The following is a 24821-nucleotide window of genomic DNA, read 5'->3' as shown; positions in this document are numbered from 1 at the left end:
TAATTACAGTCTCTACTACAATTTTCACATAAAAAGAAAACGAACAAAACGAAACCAACCAGTTTATCTAATGATTGTTACCAAAAGAACAATATCATCTCATTACCTGTCGGACAATAACAGTTGATAACAATTCAACTTTTCGGAAATGCAGAGATAAATGTGCCTAATCACCAGAACTACAGGCAATTACCTATACTTTGTAGTAGGAAAAAAAAAAGTTATTTTATTTACTGGAGAAGAATAGGAAATAAAGACCGGCAACTGATCTCACAACACTCATCATACTGAAAACACACGGTTTGAAAAAACATGAAAACACTAGGTCGATATTTCTGCATGAAGCCCTAATGTATGTCATGCAACCAAATACAACCACATCGAACTCCAATAATATATGCAACAGAAGTGCCTAGTGCCAACATCAATCGGTAGGCTTTAACACTCAGTACCTGCTATATCTAGGATTACAATATCATAATACATCACAAAATCAAAATGTTGGTGTACTTACAGTTTTACAGTGTCAATCAGCATTTGACCCACACAGTAGTGTTTGACAAAAGCACAAACACTCATTTGGACAAGGTATTGAGACGGTGAAACCACAGTGACACAACTTGTGCTGTATTGACAAAGGGCCTTCTTACCTGGGTAGGTCTTCTGGGCATCAAATTTCCACTTCTGTATGTTGTCATTATTGCAAACTGCTTTGAGACAACCCCAAATTGTTGCAGCTTTCCTCAAACATAGTACATTTAAGAAAACAAATTCCACCCGAAGTGTGTGAGAACTGTATACCGTTTTTCAAATTTACAGTGGGCGACATATTGAGAGAAGCGACTGCTAATACTGTACTCTCTCGTCGCTATTAAAATGAAGGGTCTCAATACCTCTGAGGGTGGACTCTAAGTTTTTTACTGTCGAAATATTTCTACCAGAAGTGGTACGATTCTGCTCTGAAGATACAACAGGTGAACTTTGGACAGAAGAAATTTTACCTAGTGTTCCAGGACTTGCCTCTCTGGTTTGAGGGCGAGAGGGCTCGGATTCACTGCCAACAATTACTGCATCCCGACTGCTAGAAACTACAGCCCTCCTTGATGATCCAGTTGACCGCAAAAAACCAGAACTTGATAACTGCACAAATCCAAGAAAAACGACAAATTACATTAATCCAATTATACACTCAGCCAAATCATGATGACGACTGAAATGAAACAACCTAGGTGTAAAGCTGGTACAGCTGAAGATCTGGTCAGAAACAGAGATACTTACCATTGCGTCTTTAGACACAGATGGATCATTTGCAACAGGACTTTTTTGTTTAGACAAGCTTCCAGGATTTACAATCGGTCCAGAATTTCTCCTACGTGAGGGATCTGCCAACGGCCAACCAGTAGGTCTAACTTCCTCCCCACCTGCAAAACATTAATTAAAAATAAATACATAAATAACATCTTGGTTAATGAAGACATTACATCCATAAATACTGGAATCGAGTCTAACTTCAATAGTTAAAGAAAAGAATCTGGAAAAATATAAAACCATATACAATAAACAGCAAATTTCAACCACAGAGAAAACAATGGCTGCAATTTCTGAGAGACTATACTAAGTAAATACGCAAACATTAAAAAGAAAGCTTTTCCACGTAAATATGACACTGATTGAGAAAATGAATGATTATACAATTACCTGATTGTCTTTCAACATTTGCAACAACTGGAGGCAGTCCAGAGCTTGGTCCAGCACCACCCTATAAAATAGTGAATAATATAAGATAACAAGTTAACTTAAGGATGTGCTCAAATAGTAATATCTGTGTCACTTACAGGAGCACGAGTAGGAGGTGTGGCAATCTGCGACTGCTGATATTTCAAGATCATCCAATCAAAGACATAATCAAACTGAAAACCTGGCGTAATAAGACAGCAATATGTTAAGCTCTACAAAAAGACCACTACAGCACTATCAAGTAAGCTATCAAAGAACTATATTTAAACAGATTTTCTGTGTACGGGGGGAAAAAAAAGGGAAGAATGTCAAACCTTCGCGAATAAAAAGGTCACGAAACAATCTCTTCAGATAAGCATAATCTGGTTTATCATCAAAACGTAGAGATCTACAGTAATGGAAGTATGAGGCAAATTCGGTGGGATAACCACGGCATAAGGCCTAAGAAAGAATTAAGAAAGCAGCAGTTAATATTCCATACTTCAAAGAATACCATTGAATCATTATTGTGCATAAAATCAGTACTATGAGATTCAGTTAACCTCAATTGATGTTGACACTTTCTTTTCACTGATCTTCTCATACTTCTGCTTTTTAGTTCCAGCCTTCAATCCCTGCCATGGAAGACTATCCAAAACACAAAGTCATGACATAATCGAATATGCAAAAGAATAAAAAGAAAAAATACCAGCAGGTGCAATATTTACCTTCCTCTTAGGAAGTACATAAGCACATATCCAAGTGACTCGAGATCATCCCTTCGGCTTTGTTCTATACATCAACAATTACAAGATCAGAGTCGGCTAGAGGGAGAGAAAAAGGGAAGTGGGAGAGAGAGAGAGAGACAGAGAGAGACAGAGAGAGAGAAACAGAGAGACAGAGAGAGACAGATAGCTTACCAATGCCAAGATGAGTATTCATGCTTGCATATCTTGCTGTCCCAGTCAAATTCTTATCATCTCTGAATTAACATGAGCACATCAAAACTATAGATAAACTAACTAAGAAAATGTCATTTCATATCAAAACACCCAAGACAATGGGATCGGCAAGGCAGATAAATATAACAGGATTAAACTAGGGCAGGTGCCAACTGAACACTTGTTCAGAAATAAATGGATTATGTAAGCAATATCGTGTGGTCTGATTACCTTACAGTACTGCACATCACAAGTCTCACTAAACCAATTCATAATCAACCAAATTTATGTTAAAAAACTTATTCCAAAAAGTGGTTCTCATTCATTTGGGGTAGACACCGACCAACTACAGCCTCAATCCAGGCCTTGACGGTAACTAAATACAAGAACATGAAAAAAATATCCTCATACCTCCAAAACATCTCTAGTCAAAAACTAAATCACTGAAAATGCTTTCCTTGCTCCTTTAAATAATTCTACTTAAAATGACATAAAATACTGGCTGAAGAAACCTGCTCTAGAGCAATCATAAATTGCCCAAGCGAAAATAAATGATATAAGTTCCTACACCATGAATCTATGATTGTATCTAACTAAATAGAGAATCGGCATTACAGATTGAATGTGGGTAAACCCTCAACGTCCTTGAAAGTCCATGTGAATCAAATGCTGGTACTTTAGACATCGATAGTAGCACAAGTTAAAGTCTGACACATTAAGAACCACCCCTATAAGTCTATTAGGCCTCTAGTCTTCAAACACATATTCAAGAGAGGAAGAGAAACTGACAGAATTTCAGAAGTAGGGATGAGCTGTGAAACAGGTCAATATTCAAAAGTCATTCAAAGCAACCAACCTATAAGGAATATGCTGATGGGTTGATGTGTCTCTATACTTCTTAGCGAGGCCGAAGTCAATGATGTAAATCTACAAAAGCAGAGAGAAAGTAATGCATTTACATATAGCACAAAAATGACAACAATAGTTACATGGAACATAAACACTGAATTAGGAATTAAATAGAAAGTTCAAAGGACCTGATTTGCCCGACGACCCAATCCCATTAGGAAGTTGTCTGGTTTGATATCCCGATGTAGAAAAGACTTGGAATGAACAAACTCCACTCGATTTATCTAACATGAATTTCAATACAAAGATGATTAAACTACAAACCACACTAGATTCCAAAAAATATGCATCCATCATCAAAAGAATCTTACCATTTGATCTGCAAGCATGAGAACAGTCTTAAGAGACAACTTCCTACTGCAAAAGTTGAATAAATCCTCAAGACTAGGTCCCAATAAATCCATCACAAGAACATTGTAGTCTCCTTCGGTGCCAAACCATCGCACATTTGGAATTCCAGCTGACAAGTCATAAAAGAGTTCAGAAAGATATGTACTTCAACATACATAGTACAGAAAAAGCTTTAGTGGCGAGTGAAATGAAGCTTTAGTGGAATGCTGCACTCTAGAAAGTGAAAGTCGCCCATTAAGTAATTTTAACGAGCAATCGTCCATCGGCAAAGACACGCCGCCCCCCTCCTTTTTTTTTTTTTTTAAGAGCACTGACAAAGAATTGTTGATCTTTAATAATTGGCGTCAAAATAAGGGAGTATTCGTGAAAAATACCAAACATTTATGTATATCAGCGTCAAAACTCTTACATGGACCATTAAGAAACGTAATACGTATTATTTAAAATACCTTTTATTGTCAAACCCTTTGTTGCTTATATTTCAACCTTTTGCAAAGAAAAGACGAAATATTAAGAGGAAGAGGGGAAGAAGTGAAAGAGCATGAGATTTGAAATGTAAAAATGCCACTTCATATGTATATATTTTTTGAACCCTTGAACCATAGTTCGATTAATTACAGTCTCTACTACAATTTTCACATAAAAAGAAAATGAACAAAACAAAAGCAATCAGTTTATCTAATGATTGTTACCAACAGAACAATATCATCTCATAACCTGTCCGACAATAACAGTTGATAACAATTCAACTTTTAGGAAATGCAGAGATAAATGTGCTTAATCACCAGAACTACAGGCAAAATCCTAACACGTATAGTAGAACTTATTCCAATTCGGAACACAGCACCAAACTCTCCACCCAGCTATGCAATCAAATACTCACCTACAAAAGTTTCTGTCACCATTACATGAATTTTTGTAACTTCGACTCATACAGCAACTGTGGATGCATTGTCTTGACATTTTACTGAGAAAGAGAAGCACAAATCAGCAAGAAGAAAATATAGCAACCCCATGTCATCCGAGACAAGAACAACTAAGAATATCCAGCCAAATATGCAATTGAAAGATTAACAGATCATACACAGATTTTCAGCACTCATTTTGATAACAGTCAAAGGGAGCAAAAAGCAGAAATCTCATTTTGATAACAGTCAAAGTTTCTGTCACCATTACATGAATTTTTGTACATAGAATAAATTTTGCTACGTAGCAGTATGTACTTGATGATGATGATATGCCACCAAATGTGGATGTAATATTTCGTTGTTTGTGGACTCTGTTCTCCATCTGCTCACCATAACAAATCACAATGCAAGGGACAGACAATTAGAGAAGAAAAAACAGTTTCTTTAATTTCAAGTTAAAGAAGTGATAATCAATTAAGTAAAATGGAAATTCTTCGAGCTTCATCAGCGGATTTCACCTTCTTCCCAATCTCCAATGCGAAATTCATCCTCTTCATAAACATCTTCAAGTTCATCCCTCTTCAAATAGATGCCCAACTTCTCAAGTGTCAACCAACGATACACCCTGTAACAAGAATCCTGTTTGATGCCACCAGTGCACAACAAGTTGAGTTGTTGAAGATCTTGTAAAGGATTCTCGACTTTCAATCGAGCAGCCTCTTCAACCCTCAAAATTTCCTTACGAGCCTGTTCCCTTAGCCGTTTGATTCGGAGCTCCTTATATTTATTCACTGCACAAGTGATAGCAGAAGCAGAACCCTTCTCTTCGTCAAGGCCGCGCTTGATTCGGCGTTCCTTATCTTTATCCACTGCACAAGTGATAGCAGAAGCAGAACCCTTCTCTTCGTCAAGGTTTCTGGATGACCTCTTGGCCCCTCCTCCTCTTTTGTTGTTGTTGAGTTGTTGAAGACTTAATGGAGTAATAAGAGACACAGACCTATCCAAACTAGCACAAGAAGCTTTTGAAGACCTAGTTTCAGGAAACCGTAATTTCCACTTAGCCTCAAAAACCTTACCAAGATTCTTGGCCATTGCATGCTGTTTTTCTCCAAGAGAGTAATACCATAACGCGTTTTGGAAGGTAAGCTTGACATCGGCCACAAAGGCATCAATACTGGAGTAGTTGTCTCTCTCCAACTTGGATTTGACGGTGGACAGATCCATAGGCCTTCGAACCTCCTGAGAATCAGGGATTCGAACAGCCACAGAGCCATGACGGTGATCAATTAGCTCCTGCAAGATCCCGCAACAAAGAAGCTTTTGGGTCTGCTCCAAACCTGTCATCGGCATCAGCTTTTGCTTCTTGGATGATGAAATCGTTGTGTCACCCACATCCTCTCTACGCCTTCTTTTAGAATCGCAACCCATAGCTGCAATTCTGAAGCGCAAAACCCAGAAAGAGACGGATATAACGCAGAAACTAAGAGTGATCTAAGCGAAGCGAGTGCAATTGGAAATCCCTTATGAAACGCAAGACCCACACAGATTTCAGAGTAAGAAGCTCAGACTCCGAATTGGAAAAGGAAAGGGTCGGTTGGGCAATATATAGGGAAAAGGAAAGGGTCGGTTGCCAATACGGCGTCGTGCAATATATAGGCAAAAGGAAAGGGTCGGTTGCCAATACGGCGTCGTGCAATCCTTCAAAAACCATTTTCAATTTTAAAAGATAATAATAATAATAATAATAATCTTTACTATTATTAAGAGAAGATGTGTTGTTAGCCAAAACTGATTTTTTTTACCTTTATAACCCTCAAATATTAAAATATCATGGATTACATTTTAACATCAGAAATAAAAATATAAAAAGCAAATAAATAAATAAATAAAATAACAATTTCAAACTCTCCACTCTCAGAATTATAACTCCCCACTACTCTCACACCCATCGGGTGTGTGGACATTTTCTAGTATATATATAACATATCCAAAATGTTAAATACTATTATTAAGAGAAGAAGTGTTGTTAGCCAAAACTGATTTTTTTACCTTTATAACCCTCAAATATTAAAATATCATGGATTATATTTTAACATCAGGGATAAAAATGTAAAAAGAAAAAAAAATAACTATTTCAAATTCTCCACTCTCAGAATTTTAACTCCCCACTACTCTCACACCCATCGGGTGTGTGGACATTTTCTAGTAATAATTTAATAAAGCGTTGGGGAATGGTTTTTTCCTTTCCTTTTGTTTTAAATCTGCTGTATTTATTAATGGGGAGGAGCCAAGTTGGGTCCTTGGGGGGTTTGACGAAATGCCCCTGCACTCTTCCTTCATTGGGAGCAGCCGTCACCGGAGTCGAGTATAACCCAAGCCAAATTCGGGAGCGCTTGTTTGGCTCGTGAATCTCGGCTATCCATATCCCCTTGTATGGCTCATCGCTTCGTATTGGCCGTCGCTTCTTCTTGACCCTAAATTCTTCTGTTCTGGGTCTGAGCTTTCGGGTATGAAAAAGTGAACTAGACAAGGATAGAGGTTGAAGATGAAGGTGAGTGGTTTTCGGGGAAGAGAGGGAGGCAAGGTGTTGCATTCTACTTGGCCACTGAGCTTGTCATCAATGTCAATCATAATATTACTTCAGCTTTAGGATTCATGCAATTTGAATATTCTTCGACCTCCTTCAAAACAACTTCATATTCAAATCTGGGTTTTGGATGGTTATTTCAGAACTTATATTCAAACTCCGATCCTACCATGCAATTGGTCAATTGGTGGAGCAACAGGTCGAAACCCGAGTCCATCAAGAAAAAGAGTGAAAGGGGATTGGTAGCAGCTGCTCCTCTTGCTCAGCTCTAAGATATTAGAGTGTTGTCGAGAAACATCGCGGCTGCCGGAAATGGATGAAGAAGATTTGTTTTAACTATTAACGTTGACCGTCAATACACATTTATGAACAATGGACGGGTGGATCACCTAAATGGTTGAGATTGCAGGTTTTTATTATTATTATAGTAGAATCCGTTTCTACGGCGAACCATGAGGTGATGTCAATAGTGCAACCACGCTAGACCTCCATTTTCGAGAGGCCACCGATCTATAGCAAGTGCAAATATATCAAATCAATAATAGTACTAAATGTACTTTGGTTCGCTTGGTCAATACGGCGTCGTGCAATGTATTAGCGCGTTTCTAAACGCGTTGTTTTCTTTCATTCCCCAAGAAAATGAAATGAAAGGTGGAATATCAATTTTTTATATAATTTGCGGGATAAATCATTCTCCAAAACAAATAATCAGCACATTACTTCAACAAACAAAGTGAGACATATAAAATCAAATTATTACACAAATAAAAGGACCGATGTTTGTTCCAAAAATAACATAAAATGAAAAGACTAATTGTCACGTGTGAAGATCGTGTCAAATGATTAGTATATTAAGTATGTAACTTCTTTTAGTGTTACCTTAGATGTCGAACTTGACATCTTTACTAACGCTTCCTTTTGCAGGGGAATAACTTAGAAGTACTAGCTAGACTAAATGCTACTTGGTTGAAATGCTTTCATATGTGAGGGCCTCGTACCCTATTGTCGCCTTCATGCTAACCCCAGCCAGTACTCGGCTAATCATTGCTATATATAGACGTTGTCTCTGAGCATTTCTTGTCTAAGAGCATGATGAAGAGAGACCGGCAGTTCTCAATCTCAATCCTTCCAAGGAGCCTATGTGGGTTTTGATCCTCCAATGTTGTTCTTAATGTATAGTTCTTTCATCCTTTAACCCTGTTGGGTTAATTAGTGCGTCCGTCCTTGGAGCCATATGCTTTGATTGGCATATCCAAAGTGTCTGTTTAGCCAGTCTTGGTCTCATGAGTCTTTCTCGAAGTATCCATTAAATGCAAAGGCAGAGGTCATAGAGTTCTAAGATTACCAATCTCAAACAGATCTCAATATCCTTTCAAGGTTTACTTGTGCTTTCATATTGATGATGAAATGGGTCTAATTAAACATCTAGAGAATGTATATAGTACATAGAAACTCGATTGCTTTCTGAGTTGCAGAGCATGCAATTGGTGTTGAGCATTCAAGAAAAGGAGATGTATATAGTAATGGGATCATTGTGTTGGAAATCTTCGAAGAAAGAAAAATCACCAAAGTAATGTTTAAGGGTCGTGGTTAAAGACGGTTTGAGTGTCCATAACTTTGTTATCTGGCAACACTCGGAAGACAAGTGTAAATTTTGGACCTTGCTCTTTCTGCCACTGTCGAATGAGCACATCTGAAAATCAAGTGAACTAAATGAGTGCTTGTGAAAACGAAATCAAAGCAGAATTGAAGTTGAAAACAGAATCTGTATGTGAGAATCTGAGGAAAATGAAAGCGTGTAGAAGTGCATACTTTTGATTCTTAAGATCGGACTTTGTATGCTTGGAGGCATCACCAAAGAATAGAATGAAGATGCAGAACTAGTGCTGCTATGTACTCAACTTTACATTGTCTGCAGAGCTTGAAATGTAACAAGTGCTGCCATGAAAAACCAAGGCATATTTGCTAGTTTTTTTCCAAGAAGATAAAATGAAACATCCCCCATTGGAAATTACGGCCTTCTCAGAATAATCTAGCTTAACCAGAACTTCTCTTTGGCTATGAAACAAGTGCCAAAAGGCCAACCAGTTTAATGTATTATACAACAACTAGAGTGTTGGCTAGGAGGACTTGAACAAAGCATTGAAATACCTTGCGCTTCAACCACACAGACTCAAATCAAAAGGTTGGGAATAAGGAACTAAGGACGTGTACTGTCACAATTCACAAGACACCAAATAGGGCAGGGTTGATAATGATTCTTGGCAAATGCCTGACCTGGGAAATACATCTTCAATAGAGTTCCACTACCACCCCGTTGTCAAGCCTTGGAAGAGAACTCTGGCAAGAGAAAAATTTACTCATTAAGTTGAATATTAATAACCTTATTTGACTCTGAAAAACAGAAGACAGCAAGCAAGCTAGACCTCGTTGTTAAAAAATGGAGTCCTTGATATAATTAACCAGTGGCGGATCTTGGATTGAAGTTTTGGGCGGGCTTGGATTTCTTAAACAATATATATATATATATATAGACACACACACACATACATACCAGCAATGCCTCCACATCCGCCTGCCACAAATTCTTTGCCCCAACTGCTTGCAAGAAATTCCGGCAAGAAATCCAGTTTTCCCTTCACCAAACAACACCAATTCCACCAGCTCCTTCTCTTCTAATCAAAACCCAATTCCTATCTTTCATAAAAGCACCAAACACAAACCCAGATCAAAATTCTAGGGTCTCTGCCTTTCTCAAATTCAGCTGGAAATAACTAAGTTATAGAGTGTTGAATGTTAAATTCCATAGAGGGCTAATGAAATTGGATATTTCCTTCTGGGTTTTCTTCTTTCTAACGAAGTCTTTTGAAAACCATACATCAACAGCAACAATAACAAGATGAGAAAAAGAGCTAGTCTAGAATCTTGGACGGGCTTGAGCCCGTCCTAGTCTGTGATTGGATCTGCCAGTGTAATTAACAAGACACTAACAGTTTGCAAGTATTTGCCTAAAGTTAGAATGAAGCTTCAGGAAAGTAAAACCACAATATTCCATATCGAAACAATGGGATTGAACACTAGCAAGCTGTAAGTGAAGTCATTGCTTTACCAATAAAAACATGCCCGGATAAAAAAGAAATCCTTATTTTCCTCATTTGTTAAAATCAATTGATCCTCCTTAAGTGTATTTAGAATTGCTAACATACCTCTTGCCAGCTTCTACAACACAACCAAGAATCCAGTATGCATGGCTCCTACATAAAGGCATTTTTTATTGAGACATGCCTCATGATCAAGGTAGACATCGAACTTCCGTGAAACCAAGATGGAAAAGTAATTTAACTTCTCCACAAGGTCATTAGTAAGACAGAGAGGAAATAATTTTTAAAACCAAGATAATTAATTTTTCATCTTGCATTTCTCCACACAAAGCCAATTTAAAGAAAGGCCTAAATCACCTAAGAGCAAGTCCACCGGAGTAGTCTTGACTGGTCATAGTCAACACCAAGCTGATGTGGTGACCGACTGTGGGAGAAAACAAGCTCCAGCGGTGGATGCTTGACCGGGCAAAACCCACCCCATCTTGACTACAGCCAAGAAAATAGTCAAGTCCATGATTATTTCCATGACCGACCAAGCCCACATGCCAGCTCGACCTAGCCCTGATCATGGCTGATGTGAGCACCATCTCAGCAGAGGACAACGCGCCAAGGGAGGGAACTGGACGACAGCGTGACGACGCGTGGCTCTACAAAGAGACTAGGCGTGAAGCCAGTCGCTTGTCCCGTAGCGACAGAGAGAGAGGGCCGGCCTGCCATGTGGAAGATAGCCGTTGGTCCTATTTGAAATCTGGGCCTAACGGTTAATTAATCCCAGCCCTTCATTTCAATGAAATGGGCAATCCTACGGCTTACAATTAACATGTATATATATGTTTGTAACGTTAATAAACGGTAACAAAAAAAATTTAAAAAAAATTCTAAACATTTCTCTATAAATACCTACCATTTATTTTACACCTCACACCCAAAAAATTATATTTCACAGTAACCCAATTTTGTGCTTCCTCCTCTTCATATAGCTCTCATCTTCCAAATTTATTTATATCCAATATGGCTGAACAAAGGGGAAACACACGTCCAGTGGTCGGACAAGAGGGAGATCAAAGTGAAGATGATAATATCCAAGACAAAGGAGATGGACGGATGAGGAAGATGTTCAATTGTGCAAGCCTTGGAAAATTGTAAGCCAAGATCCGGCTATGGGCACAAATTAGAAAAAAAAAAAAAAGACCTATGGAGGCGAGTGATGTGACACTTTGTCGCAAATTGGCCCCAGAGCCGATCATCTTCCTCTTTGCAAGGAAGGTGGAAAATTTTGAAGGTTGAACTCTTTAAGTAGCATTGTGCATTAAGGCAAGCGAAAAATTGGTACAAGAGCGGTTCAAATGCGGTTGATGAGGTATGTGTCTGTTGATATATCATTTACATTATAGTAAAATATTACTTGATAAATAATGTAGTAATTATAATATCATTTTATTTGTAGTAATCGTTTTTCGTTATAATTAAAATAATTAGTTGATAAATAATGATGTAATTACAACGATGTTTATATTTGTACTTATTGATTTTTACTGTAAAATGGTGAGATACTTTCTTATTAAAATTATGACATTTATATTTGTGGATAAATTATTTAATTTGTTGATACATTATAGTAAAATATGTCTTGAAAAATAATGTAGTAATTATAATATCATTTTAATTGTAGTAATTATTTTTCGTTATAATTAAAATAATTAGCTGAAAATAATGATGTAATTACAACGATATTTATATTTGTACTTATTGATTTTTATTGTAAAACAGTGAGATAGTTTCGTATTAAAATTATTATATTTATATTTGTTGATAAATTATTTAATTTGTTGATACATTATTGTAAAATATGTCTTGATAAATAATGTAGTAATTATTATTTTTTAATTATGTAGCAAGAGGAAGCACATAGATTGTGGCATGCCGGGATGAAGAAAAAAGGGAAGAAAAGAAGACACAATTTTCAGAGTTTTAATAGTTACGCTATTGTGGAGGGCTTGCACAATTTAAAGACATCCCTAGCCATACATCAGGAGGAACATCAAATGAAGGAAGTCAACATATGCAAAGACAACCAATTGTTGAAAATTCCCCCATCAACTTGGACATGGATGTAGATGAGGTAATTGCAGGTGAAACTGCAGATCCTATTGTGAGGCCTCAAGGAAGGAAGGCTGAGAAAGAACCAATTCTGAAAGGAAAGAAGGCAGCGAAAGATCAAACTCTTTTGTCAAGCACACTCGAGAGTATAGCGAATATCCAAATAGAGGCAACCGCGGGCAAGAAAAAACTCGATGAGGAATTCGCTCGAAGTCTCCAAGAGGAAAGTCAACGAGCATGTATCCTCTTGCAAATTGAAATGTGAAAAGAGCAACTCCTATTACAAGAAAGGGAAGAGCGAATTAAAGAGAGGAAAGAGCGAAATAAAGAGAGGGAAAAGCGTATTATGGAGATTGATACAAGTCAAATGACGCCAAATAAAAAACGTTATTGGTCAAGAAAGCAAAAGAAGATAGCGGAGAAAGAAGAATTTTGCTAGCAGACGCCACCTTTTATGGGTGGATACTATCTGCAACCCAATTTTGGTGGTGCATTCCCACAACCAAATTTTGGTGGTGCATACCCACAACCTCCTTACCCCGGTGCATACCCACAACCACCTTGCCCCGATGGATTCCCACAACCTCCCTTCACAGGTGGATTCCCACCACCTCCCTTCACCAGTGGATTCCCACAACCCCTTTACCCCAGTGGATACTATCCGCAACCACCTTACCCCGGGGGATATCCTACACAACCACAATTTTTACCTTTCTCTACGGGTGATTCCACCAACCCTAACCCTAATGATGAACCTTCAAACACAAATTGGATTCCTAGAGAGGATGAGGTTCATAATAATTAGGTGATTATGCATGTTGTGTAATTGTATTGTACTTATTCCTAATCTTTCATTTATGTAAGCGACAATTTAATGAAATAAGCAAAGTTGTATTTGAAAATTCCTCTTATTAAAGCACACACCTTATATTCAAAATCATAGCACATAATACAAACCAAATTAAAATCACACTGACATAAAAAACATAATACAAGCCAAATAAAAGCACACCAACTTCCCAAAACATAATACAAGCCAAATTCGAAGCACACAAACATAACAAAACATAGATATTAGCCAATTATTCCAAAAAACCTATATTATGATCTAGATCTGCATGTTGCCTTGAACATTCCAAAAATGCTCTATCAGGTCTTCTTGAAGGTTTGAGTGACTGTTTGCACTTCTAATGGCATCATATCGATCCATGAATACGTTGAAGTAATAACCATCTCTACCAACAGGATCGAAGTCATCACGGTCGGTCCTTCCTAAACCTAGGCCAACCTGGGCCACATATTGTTAGCCTCTTCTTCATCGGACTCCAAATCCTCATCGTTGTCATCTGGTATTTCATCCTCGATTATCATGTTGTATAATGTAATAGAAGTCAGCATGATGTATAGAAGGTCTTCTCTTTCCCAGCCACGAGCTGCTCCTCGAACAATACTAAAGACCGTCTGTAAAATGCCGAAACATCTCTCCACACCCTTCCTATACCCCTCTTGAGCCTGGGAAAACTTCAGATCCTTAGGTCATGTAGGCCTTGGAATTGATTTAACGAAAGTCACTCATTGCGGATAAATACCATCAGCGAGATAATAACCTAAATTGTGAATTTTGTTATTCACTTGAAATTGGATCTGAGGGGTTCGACCAGCAGTCAGCTCGTCAAACAACGGGGACTTAGCAAGCACGTTGAGGTCGTTGAATGATCCAGGCATTTCAAAGAAGGCATGCCATATCCATGTGTCATAAGATGCGACTGCTTCGAGGATGATAGTGGGTACACGTTTTCGACCGCTGTATTCTCCAGCCCAACCTGTTGGGCAATTCTTCCATTGCCAGTGCATGCAGTCGATGCTTCCAATCATCCCAGGAAAGCCTCTTCACTCAGCTTTGGCGAGAAGTCTTTTAAGGTTGGCCGGAGTACAAGGCCAGAGGTATTCTACCGAGTACAGATTAACGATTCCTCTTGTAAATCGTTTCAGAGCCTCGATGGAGGTAGATTTCACCATCCGACAATACTCAGCGCATTGATCCGCCCCTGCACAGTAAGCAATCATTCTTAAGGAACATGTCAGCTTTTAATGGGGAAGTAGTCCGACTTTCTTAGCAGCATCTGATTTCTGGACAAAGTACTGGCATAGCGACAAAGGTCACGAGAGATGCGGTTGAAAACATTGTTACTCATCCTGTACCGTGTCCGGAATACCTCTTCACTGAAAACTGGACGCTCCACAAAGTAATCTTCCATCATGTTTTTCCTTCTTGATTCCCTAAATCGCTCCTCATTTGGTGCACGCCCAGGTTGAGAACCCCGTCTTCGTGATCCGGAGGAAGCTTCAGCTTCAGCGACTGCTGCTACCACAAGAGCATTAGTCGTACACATCTCTTCATGATCTTCATCTCGAGATTGTCGATACTTAGCCCACAATTTCTTCATTGAAATGAGGGAAGGAGAGGAAATGTGTTGGATCTGGAGATATGAAAAAGAAGGAGATTTGTGAATATCAGCTTATGTGTGAATGGTGTGCTGCCTCTTGCTCTATTTATTTACAATTTTCACATAAGACGTGATCAGACTTCGAGGACACGTGTCCACTCCTGGTTCGAATTAATCTGATCCGAAATCTTAGATAAGATTACATCAACAATAACCGTTAGATTGAATAGTATGCAAATGATCTGGTCCATTCAAAGATGTCGGTGGTTATTTCAAGCGTTTCAAAAAATTGTCGGTGGTGCCTTCACTCATTTTATGAAAAATTGTCGGTGGTGCGTTTACTTATTTCAAGATAAATTGTCGATGGCTCATAATTTGTAAACCGAAAATATTAGAAAAAAAAAGTAAATTGCATAATTATGACATTAATTATCCATAAATCTCCATTATTATCATCAAATATATTTTAATTTTAAAAGTCCCCCCCAAAAAAAATGAACAGTATAAATGATCTGTGTAAACACACAATGAACAGTGAAAAATGAACAGTATTGACTGGTCAAGAAAAAAACAGGTGGAAACCCATGTCCAGTGGTAATGAACAGTAACTTGACTGGTCGAATTCTTGACTTTTCGACCTTGACATTTCTTGACTACGGGTGAACTTGCTCTAATGTAGCTAAATACAGAGATCCAAGTTAAAGCTTTTCACAGGTCCTACCACCAGAACTCGAGAAATTATTTTGTCCCAAAGTACCACATGACATTGCTATGTGGTAATCTGAGCCAATCATATTACTCGAATTTGGTGAGAACCATGCAGAGATGAAAAAAAAAATTAATTAAGATAACCAATTAGAAATATATACAAGTCATGTGGACCAATCGCATCAACCGACCACCACATGTACTATAGTTCAGAACCATGTTAATTTCCCGCAGAACTCATAAGTGCAGATTTAGTCCATACATGCCACACATCAATCAACAGCACAAGATGAAGGTCATAAGCATGATTCACCCATTATCATGCAGAAGAAATAAGTCGTATGATAAGCTTGATTCTGCTCTTTAAATCAACAGTATACAGATCAAATGTAAAGAAAAGAAGTTGACAGAGAATCCCAAATGCTGTCTTTACATGTCATTCCATGCTCACTAGAGCAGTAAATGTTAACAAACTAACTCGAGATGCACTTCACACTCGAGTTAACCATGTTAGAGCAGCAAAACACAAGCAGGAATCTTAGAGCAAACTTTTTGCACCCATGGCTAAACCCTCGATTCCCAACCTACAATCCATATACAACTTGTTACAAAACACATTCATGCAAATGTAGCACAAGAATCAGTCATCCATTTTCATTTTGGTGAAGATTCAATGCTTCCATCTTGAAATTGCAGTTTCAGAATTAAAACAGTAAAAGAATGACATTATAGCACGTTTACTGATCCTGTTAAATGATTGAAGCAAATACAAATGTTTGACATATGGTTTTTTCAAAAGAAGATAAAGGTAAGCTACAACGGCTTTGGATTTGAAGTGATCAAACTATTAGAACTAAATATTTTAATAAGACTTTCAATTACTTGCCAATTCAAACACTTACAATTACTCTCTTTAGACAGAAATTATACATACATCTAAAGCAGAAAGCCAGAAAGCCCTGTTCATAAGGTCTGTTCATTGTAGTGAACAGTAAACTGACGCTTTTGACCTTTGTTTTGTTCTGAATTACCGTTACAGTGCCGGAGGGTAACGTGTCATGCCTGCCATTCAGTCTGACTTAAAAAGCCACCTCTACAGCTCTAGATATTTTCTCTCTCGCTCTCTACCGGTCTACCCCGACAGCTGTACGGGTTCTGTGAGAGTTCAAGAACGATCCAGAGAACCATGAAGAGAACTAGTGAGAGAGTGAGAGAGAGGTGAAATTCAGGAAAGATAAAGAATTCATCTCATCTTCTCAGCACGACTTTAGTTGCTCTTCATCCCGAGACTGATTGGAAAGGCACACAGGGAATGTCAGGACCCACCCCGGAATTACCCTCCTAACTCCTAGGTGGACCTGCGGGACCCACTTTTCGAGAAAATTCGACAGAACCTGCCCTAAAAATGGGCAACCCTAAACCTGCTGAAAACACTCCTCAATACTCTAAATGCTATGCTTGAAGCCACCCTACTTCCTAGCAACATTCCATAATTTTCCAAGTAAAAACATCAAACTCCACAATCTTAACATCTTAAACAAATACAACCCAGCAACTCCCAAAATAAACCACTCTTACACACATAATTATACAAATGTATAAATCCACTCTCAACAAGTATTCAGAGCAATCTAAGGAACAGACTCGGAATATAATACAATAAGTAGGTTAATCAATAACCTACTGAGAATGGATGACAAAGGTGGTACTAGCCTCCGCTCCTATGCCGGTCCTCAACACTGTGATCTGGGCAATTGAAAACAAAGGGCCCAGGGGGAAAGTACATAAAAACGTTAGAGTGAGTGGACAAAATAAATAAGTATAAATGAATATAAATTTATACTTTCCCACAATTTATAATGTAAAGTCTCGATGCATGCAACGTTTATAAAACGTATTTCTTTAAACTCAAAACTCGTGCAAACTATTCCAGCCCCCGCTGGATAAACTAAATCGGACTAGCCCCGCTAGTCAAATCATAAAAAAATATGGGGAAGGACGTTCACCATACGAAAGAAGGGAGCCTTATTGGCTCGGGTCGGAGTGTCCCACACTCTAGAGCATCCCATGCTCTCCTCTACTCACCTACGAACACATAGTAAGTAGGGAGGAGTACTAATAGGCTAGCCTGTAATATAATATATATATAACGACCCTGGGTATGGCGGTTTAAAAACCGATAAATCCTTAAAGCTTCCCCAAGTCCCACGTATAAAGAAAATACGGGTACGATTCCCAACCGTACAATGATTTTCGTAAAAAGCCGTATAAATTAACGAGGCATTCCCAATGCCAAAATCGTAATCAATAAATAAACATGGAGGTTTATTCCAACCAAACTCTATTTAAAAAAAAAAAAAGTCTCAAATATAAATTCGAATCCGAGTATAATAACTTTATATCCAAAACTCACAACCGTTGTAAATCATAAATACTTCATGAGAAACAATATTTAAAAGTAATTCCATAAGATAATTCACAATTATCTTTATATGCTCGGTAAATACGTTAATAAAATAAAACATGCTTTAATAAATAAACGCATGCATCACTTGTTTGAAAACAAAAGTCCACTCACAAAGTACGGCTAAGCTTGCCGTCGATCCAAACCCTCTGTACATACATGTACATTTGCAAGCATAATTAGCTATAATGAGCCACGCTCATTGTACCGCCAAAGGTACTAATTCCAACTAAAGGAATGACATGTAGACGCACCGCTAGGCGGGCTACAACCTCAGCGTTGGACCATCCCCAGATCGCCGGCGACGCGCCGCCACGCGCCACGCCAAGATAGTGTCAGAAGCTTCTGAAACTGAGAACCGAAGCATATCAGTCCCACATCGAAAACAAAGACAAGATCAGTCTCTTCCTCACCTATAAAAGGTTCTCTCCTCTCTCCTCATTAATTACGCATTCAATACTTACCTACTGTTACTTTGTCAACATAAATACATTGACTAACTTAGGCATCGGAGAGTTGAAGACCGCCCAGCGCGGTCTCCCTCTGACGCCCGTTGTATTTTACTTGACAGGTAACGGGAACTACAACATTAACAGAAGTATCGATCCGCCCACCGGATCAGCGTTGACTAAGGTCCGGCTACCGCCAGACTTTTAGACATTAACACCCTCCTCGAGGAAATCCTCCTCACGTCCTGTACAATATAACGTTCGTAACTTTAATTTCAGGTTGGAAAATTAAATTGGATTAATTAAAATCAACCCTAATATCAACTTTAATTGCCCAATTTCTCCCAATCTTCTTCAATAATATTATCTCCTTAATATATAGGCTCAAAGGCCAAACCGAGGAAATCCGATGGATGGATTCCTCATAATTCGTTTAATAATTTCACCAATTTTCTTGATCAACCATCAAAATTTATATTCAAATCACCTCCAAATCGATTTCCAAGCTTCGATTAATTAACTAGATGTAAAATGGATCGAATACATGTTCAACAGTCACAATTTCCGGCCAAAACCCTGTGTCACGTGCCACCTACAGTGGCGGTGCGTGGGTTTCACGTGCCGGTGGCCAACCTCCACCTCCGGCCACCAAATTCCAGATACAACACCTACTCAACACACTGATTCCACTTCATAACTACAACAATTCCAAATAACAACTAGAAACAGTCGAAATCAATCCAAGAACACAAACCCAGAAAATTCAAGAACCCTAATTCGATCTGGCCTCTACACTTCAAATCGTGTTACAAGGCCATAGGGGAAAGGATCAGTGGCAAAAACCAAACCTTCGATGAAGAGATGGGGACCGGAGGTGGCCGGAATCGCCGGGAATCGGCAAAAGTCCCAAACTGCAGCCGGAGGGGGTTTTGCTTCGATCCGTGGTTTTCCGGCCAAATCGTGGAAAACCAAGGATGCAGGGGTGCTCGGAGGGAGGAGGCGATCCTGGGATGACCAGTGGCACGCCTTGGGGTGGCCGGAATCGCCGGCAATCGGAGGAGGAAGGGAATGGGGCGAACCGGAGGAAGAGAGAGCTCGGGGGGAGGAGAGAGAAAAGGGGAAGGGTGGGTTTCCGGAAATGGAAACCTACCCTAGGTAACTTTCTATTTTAATCAAAAATTACTGTGAACAGTAACTTTACAATTTCGGTCATAACTCTTGCATACGAAGTCTAATTTTTACGAACCACATATGCACGCGCTCGGTTTAACGTCCCCTACAACTTTCGTGAAGAACTTATTCTCAAATTTTGACCCGAATAAAAAGTCAACTTTTAGGGCCACTAAAAATATCCAAAAAGGTTCAAAATTGAAAATATTGAACAATTACCGTCCAACACGAAAGTAAATCGTAAATTCTTGGTTCTGGACGTAACAATCTTCCCCCCTTAAATAAATTTCGACCTCGAAATTACATACCTGCTAATCAAAAAGGTGAGGATACTGCTTTCTCATTTGCTCCTCTGGTTCCCAAGTAGCTTCCTCCACCATGTGATTACTCCAAAGCACCTTGACCAAGGGTATTGTTTTGTTTCTGAGTATCTGCTCCCTCCTATCAAGTATCTGAACCGGTTGTTCTTCATATGTCAAATTTTCTCTCAACCGGATAGGTTGCTCTTGGAGAACATGAGAAGTATCAACAACATATTTGCGAAGCATAGAGACATGGAAGACATCATGTACTCTAGATAGTCTCGGAGGTAGTGCTAAACGATAAGCAACTGCACCAATCCGCTCCGTGATCTCATATGGCCCGATATATCGAGGGCTAAGTTTCCCTCGTTTCCCAAATCTTATAATACCCTTCCAAGGAGACAGTTTCAAGAATACCCAGTCACCCACTTGAAACTCCAAATCTTTTCTTCTGTTATTAGCATAACTCTTCTGTCTACTCTGAGCCGTTTTAAGTTTCTCCTTGATCAGGTTGACCTTTTCAGTCGTAACTCGTACCAATTCTGGGCCAATGAGTTTCCTCTCTCCTGCCTCATTCCAACATAAAGGGGTACGACACTGTTTGCCATAAAGGGCTTCATAAGGAGCCATGCCAATGCTGGAGTGATAACTGTTATTATAAGCAAACTCTATCAATGCGACATGATTATCCCAATTCCCTTTGAATTGTAAAACACAAGCTCTCAACATGTCTTCCAGTGTCTGAATGGTCCTTTCCGTCTGTCCATCTGTTTGCGGATGAAATGCAGTACTAAACTGAGACTGAGTGCCCAAAGCCTCCATCAGCTCACTCAAAAACTTTGAAGTGAAGCGAGGATCATGATCAGAAGTAATAGAAATGGGTGTGCCATGAAGTCTCACTATCTCATTCAAGTATAGCTCTGCATATTTATCCATTTTATAAGTCTTGCTGACAGGTAGGAAATGTGCGGACTTAGTAAGTTGGTCCACAATTACCCAAATGCTATCATGACCATTACGACTACGTGGTAGTCCTGATACAAAGTCCATAGTAATGTGTTCCCACTTCCACTCTGGTATAGGTAAGGGCTGTAATAAACCTGAGGGCTTTTGTCTTTCAGCCTTCACTTGTTGACACACTAGACATCTTCTTACATAATCTGCAATTTCCCTCTTCATGTTAGACCACCGGTAGTATTCCTTAAGAGTCCGATACATTTTGGTTCCACCAGGATGCATGGCATAAGGAGAACTATGAGCCTCCTCTAGTATCTCCTGTTTAAGATCATCCTGTTTGGGTACACAAATTCTATTCCCAAACATCAAAGCTCCATCCCCTCTAACAATGAAGTCTTCTCTAGCTCCATTCTCTACTGCCTCTCTTACTTCTTGTAGAGCTTCATTATGCAGCTATGCCTCTCGTACTTTGTCAATAAGGATTGGCCTCACATGGAAGCTGGCTATTCAGGCTGCAAATTCATCAGTCCCTTCCAAACTAACTCCTGTAGCTCGCAATTCATAAAGAAGTGGAACCCGAACTGTTCTCATATGAGACAAGGAAGGGGAGGGCAACAGGGAAGGATATGTCTTCCTACTAAGAGCGTCAGCTACTACATTAGCCCTTCCTGGATGATACTCAATCGTGCAATCATAATCCTTAATCAACTCCAACCATCTTCTTTGCCTCAAATTAATCTCTTTTTGTGTGAGCAAATATTGAAGACTCTTATGATCCGTAAAGATTTGACACCGAGCTCTATATAAATAGTGCCTCCAAAGTTTAAGTGCAAGTACTACCACAGCTAATTCAAGGTCATGTGTCGGGTAATTCAACTCATGCGGCTTCAATTGTCTAGAGGCGTAGGCAATCACATTTCCATGTTGCATCAGAACACAACCCAAGCCTTGCCTCGAGGCGTCACTGTATACCACATACTCCCCACTATCATCTGGCAAAACTAGGACCGGAGCACTAGTTAAACGCCCCTTGAGTTCTTGAAAACTTTGCTCACACTCTTCTGACCAAACAAACTTCACACCCTTTCTAGTCAACCTTGTAAGAGGAGTTGCAATCTTTGAGAAATCTTGCACGAATCTCCGGTAATAACCTGCCAAACCCAAGAAACTACGTATCTCTGTCACTGTGGTAGGTCTTTCCCAATTTAGCACCGCTACTACCTTTTGAGGGTCCACACTAATACCTTCTGCAGATACAACATGACCCAAGAATCCAATACTATTCAGCCAAAATTCACATTTATTGAACTTTGCAAATAACTGGACCTCCCTCAAAGTCCGCAATACAATTCTTAGATGCTTGGCATGTTGACTATTGTCCTTTGAATACACCAAGATATCATCAATGAACACAATCACAAATCGATCAAGGTACGGACGGAACACTCTATTCATGAGGTCCATAAAAGCTGCAGGGGCATTAGTCAATCCAAACGGCATTACTCTAAATTCGTAGTGCCCATAACGTGATCGAAATGCAGTCTTGGGTACATCAGACTCCCTTATCCTCAACTGATGATAACCAGACCTCAAATCGATTTTGGAAAAGACCTTGGCTCCCCTCAACTGATCAAAGAGGTCATCAATACGAGGCAAAGGGTATTTATTCTTCACAGTAACCCTATTCAACTTTCGATAATCAATGCACAACCGTAAAGAACCATCCTTCTTCTTAACAAATAAAACCGGGTCACCCCAAGGAGACACACTAGATTGGATGAACCCCTTATCCACTAGTTCTTGCAACTGAATCTTCAACTCTCTTAATTCAGCTGGGGCCATTCTGTAAGGTGCCAAAGATATGGGTGTGGTGCCAGGGAGTAAATCAATAGTGAAATCTATCTCCCTAGCAGGAGGTAAACCAGGTAATTCGTCAGGAAATACATCTGCAAATTTCCTAACCACTGGTATCTCTCTAATACTCAACTCTTCCCTGCTAGTGTCCACCACATGTGCCAAATAGGCCTGACTTCCCTTATTCAACAGCTTCTCAGCGGTCAAAGCAGAAATCATACAGGAAGCTAGAACATTACGTTCTCCCTTAAAAGTAATCATTGGCTTCCCTGGACTTTGAAAGACCACAATCTTACGAAAGCAATCAATATTGGCCCGATGAGTCGCCAAGAACTCCATCCCCAAAATCACATCAAATTCAACAAGGTCTAATGGAATTAAATCAACCTCCAAACTAACACCCTCAATCAAAACATCACAACCTCTAAAAACCCATTCTATCTTAAGTGATGCTCTAGCAGGTAATAACACATTCGAATCACCAATAAGAAGTGATGATGGCACATTCGCAAAACATGCAAATCTACTCGACATAAAAGAATGCGATGCACCAGGATCAATTAAAGTATAAGCAGGCTGACCAAAAACAGACAACGTACCAATGATAACATCTGGTGAGTCGTGGCCCTCCTGCTGTGTCATGGCATGCAACCTAGCCTGAGTGGTAGGACGTCCTCTCTGACCCCTACCCCGCTGCGGGCTGCCACGGGCTGCTGAACTGATATGGGTACCGCTAGTAGAAGCCACGGTACCACTAGTAGATGTACCGGCAGAAGACTGGCCCGCAGTCTGATAAGGAGTAAATGCAGCTCTCTGAGTCAATAGAGGACAATCCCTCCTAAAGTGGCCCTGCTGTCCACACTCAAAGCATCCGACTGACTGATATTGCCCAAACGGAGCTGGCTGCCTAGCTGGAGCCCTGTACTGACCACCAAAACCAACTCTGCTCTGCTCAAACGGGCGTCCACTGAACTGCCCCTTAGGAAATCTCCTGTCACGCCCACCTCGTCTATAACGAGATCCAGCACCAGACCCACTGCTCTGTCCGCTGCCTGCTGAAGATCCTGACCCAGAAGTAGAAGCAGCCTTCTTGGGTGGGCCCTGACTGGGGCCACCCAAATCCCGAGGTCGGGTACCAGACATATACCTAGTCTCAAGTCGTAAAGCAGCATTAACGACCTCAGCATAATCACTAAATGACACTCCTGTCAGCTGATCAGAATACTTACCCCCCAAAGCATCCACAAACCTATAAATCCGCTCCCTCTCAGTGCTAACCATATCAGGCACAAACTGGGCTAGCTGAGTGAACCGCTGCTCAAACTCTGTTACGGTCATGTCCCCTTTCTGTAGATGCATGAACTCATATTTCATCCTATCCCGAATGGCTGTGCCAAAATATCTCTCACTAAAGTGCTCTTTGAACTGTTCCCAAGTGATTGGGCCATCAATCTCTAAATCCCTACTCATATAAGACCACCAATCAAAAGCCACACCATCCAGAAAATCCACCGCTAAGCCCACTTTTCGATCCTCTGGGCAATGGATTTGAGTGAAGACTCTCTCCATTTTATTCAACCAATTCTGGGCATCCATGGCTTCAGGAGCATGAGAGAAACTATAAGCTCCATGCCTCTTCGCTCGCTCCATGGTAAAGTCAGTTCTGGAGCCTGGAAGCGCTGCAGTCAACTGCTGCACAATACGTCCCAACGCTTCCGCTATTCCTCCAGGAGTATGCTCATCTCCTGGAATGGGAGGGGTTTCCTCACGAGTCCGGCGTCTAGGAGGCATAGCACCTGAGATTAAGAGAGAATTAGATGACTCACAACGAAGACACTAGGACAACTACCTTATACG

The 24821-nt window shown here is 39.8% G+C and overlaps 4 protein-coding genes across 5 annotated transcripts; all 4 read right to left on the bottom strand.

The window, feature by feature from the left end:
* Window positions 1–311: 311 nt before the first annotated feature.
* On the bottom strand, window positions 312–5778 carry LOC112184701 (casein kinase 1-like protein 2). Of its 2 annotated transcripts, XM_024322942.2 has the most exons (13): window positions 5344–5778; window positions 5141–5207; window positions 3878–4026; window positions 3695–3790; window positions 3514–3584; window positions 2637–2698; window positions 2445–2508; window positions 2280–2364; window positions 2052–2178; window positions 1836–1918; window positions 1699–1759; window positions 1279–1421; window positions 312–1140 (listed from the first exon to the last, which is right to left on the bottom strand). In XM_024322942.2, exons 1-13 carry the CDS (start codon window positions 5398–5400, stop codon window positions 847–849), a joined length of 1359 nt encoding a protein of 452 aa, XP_024178710.2. In that variant the 5' UTR covers window positions 5401–5778; the 3' UTR covers window positions 312–846. The 2 variants fall into 2 exon arrangements, with proteins under 2 accessions (XP_024178710.2, XP_040370800.1); XM_040514866.1 differs by lacking the exons at window positions 5141–5207; window positions 5344–5778 and adding an exon at window positions 4801–4837.
* On the bottom strand, window positions 5427–6253 carry LOC112184700 (transcription factor GTE11-like). The gene is made up of 2 exons (XM_040513515.1): window positions 5569–6253; window positions 5427–5464 (listed from the first exon to the last, which is right to left on the bottom strand). The coding sequence occupies exons 1-2, from the start codon at window positions 6251–6253 to the stop codon at window positions 5427–5429; spliced, it is 723 nt and encodes a 240-aa protein (XP_040369449.1).
* Window positions 6254–13891: 7638 nt separating this feature from the next.
* LOC112184699 lies at window positions 13892–15060 on the bottom strand. Its single transcript, XM_024322940.1, has 4 exons — window positions 14757–15060; window positions 14548–14661; window positions 14246–14436; window positions 13892–14125 (listed from the first exon to the last, which is right to left on the bottom strand). The coding sequence occupies exons 1-4, from the start codon at window positions 15058–15060 to the stop codon at window positions 13892–13894; spliced, it is 843 nt and encodes a 280-aa protein (XP_024178708.1).
* Window positions 15061–21617: 6557 nt separating this feature from the next.
* On the bottom strand, window positions 21618–24755 carry LOC112184698. The gene has a single exon (XM_024322939.1). The coding sequence runs from the start codon at window positions 24753–24755 to the stop codon at window positions 21618–21620; it is 3138 nt and encodes a 1045-aa protein (XP_024178707.1).
* Between the last annotated feature and the right edge of the window lie 66 nt (window positions 24756–24821).

This window comes from Rosa chinensis, chromosome 2 (assembly GCF_002994745.2).
Source record: "Rosa chinensis cultivar Old Blush chromosome 2, RchiOBHm-V2, whole genome shotgun sequence".
NCBI classification, from domain to species: domain Eukaryota; kingdom Viridiplantae; phylum Streptophyta; class Magnoliopsida; order Rosales; family Rosaceae; genus Rosa; species Rosa chinensis.
Note: the sequence above shows the minus strand (reverse complement) of the source record. Positions and strands in the feature narration are given on the sequence as shown.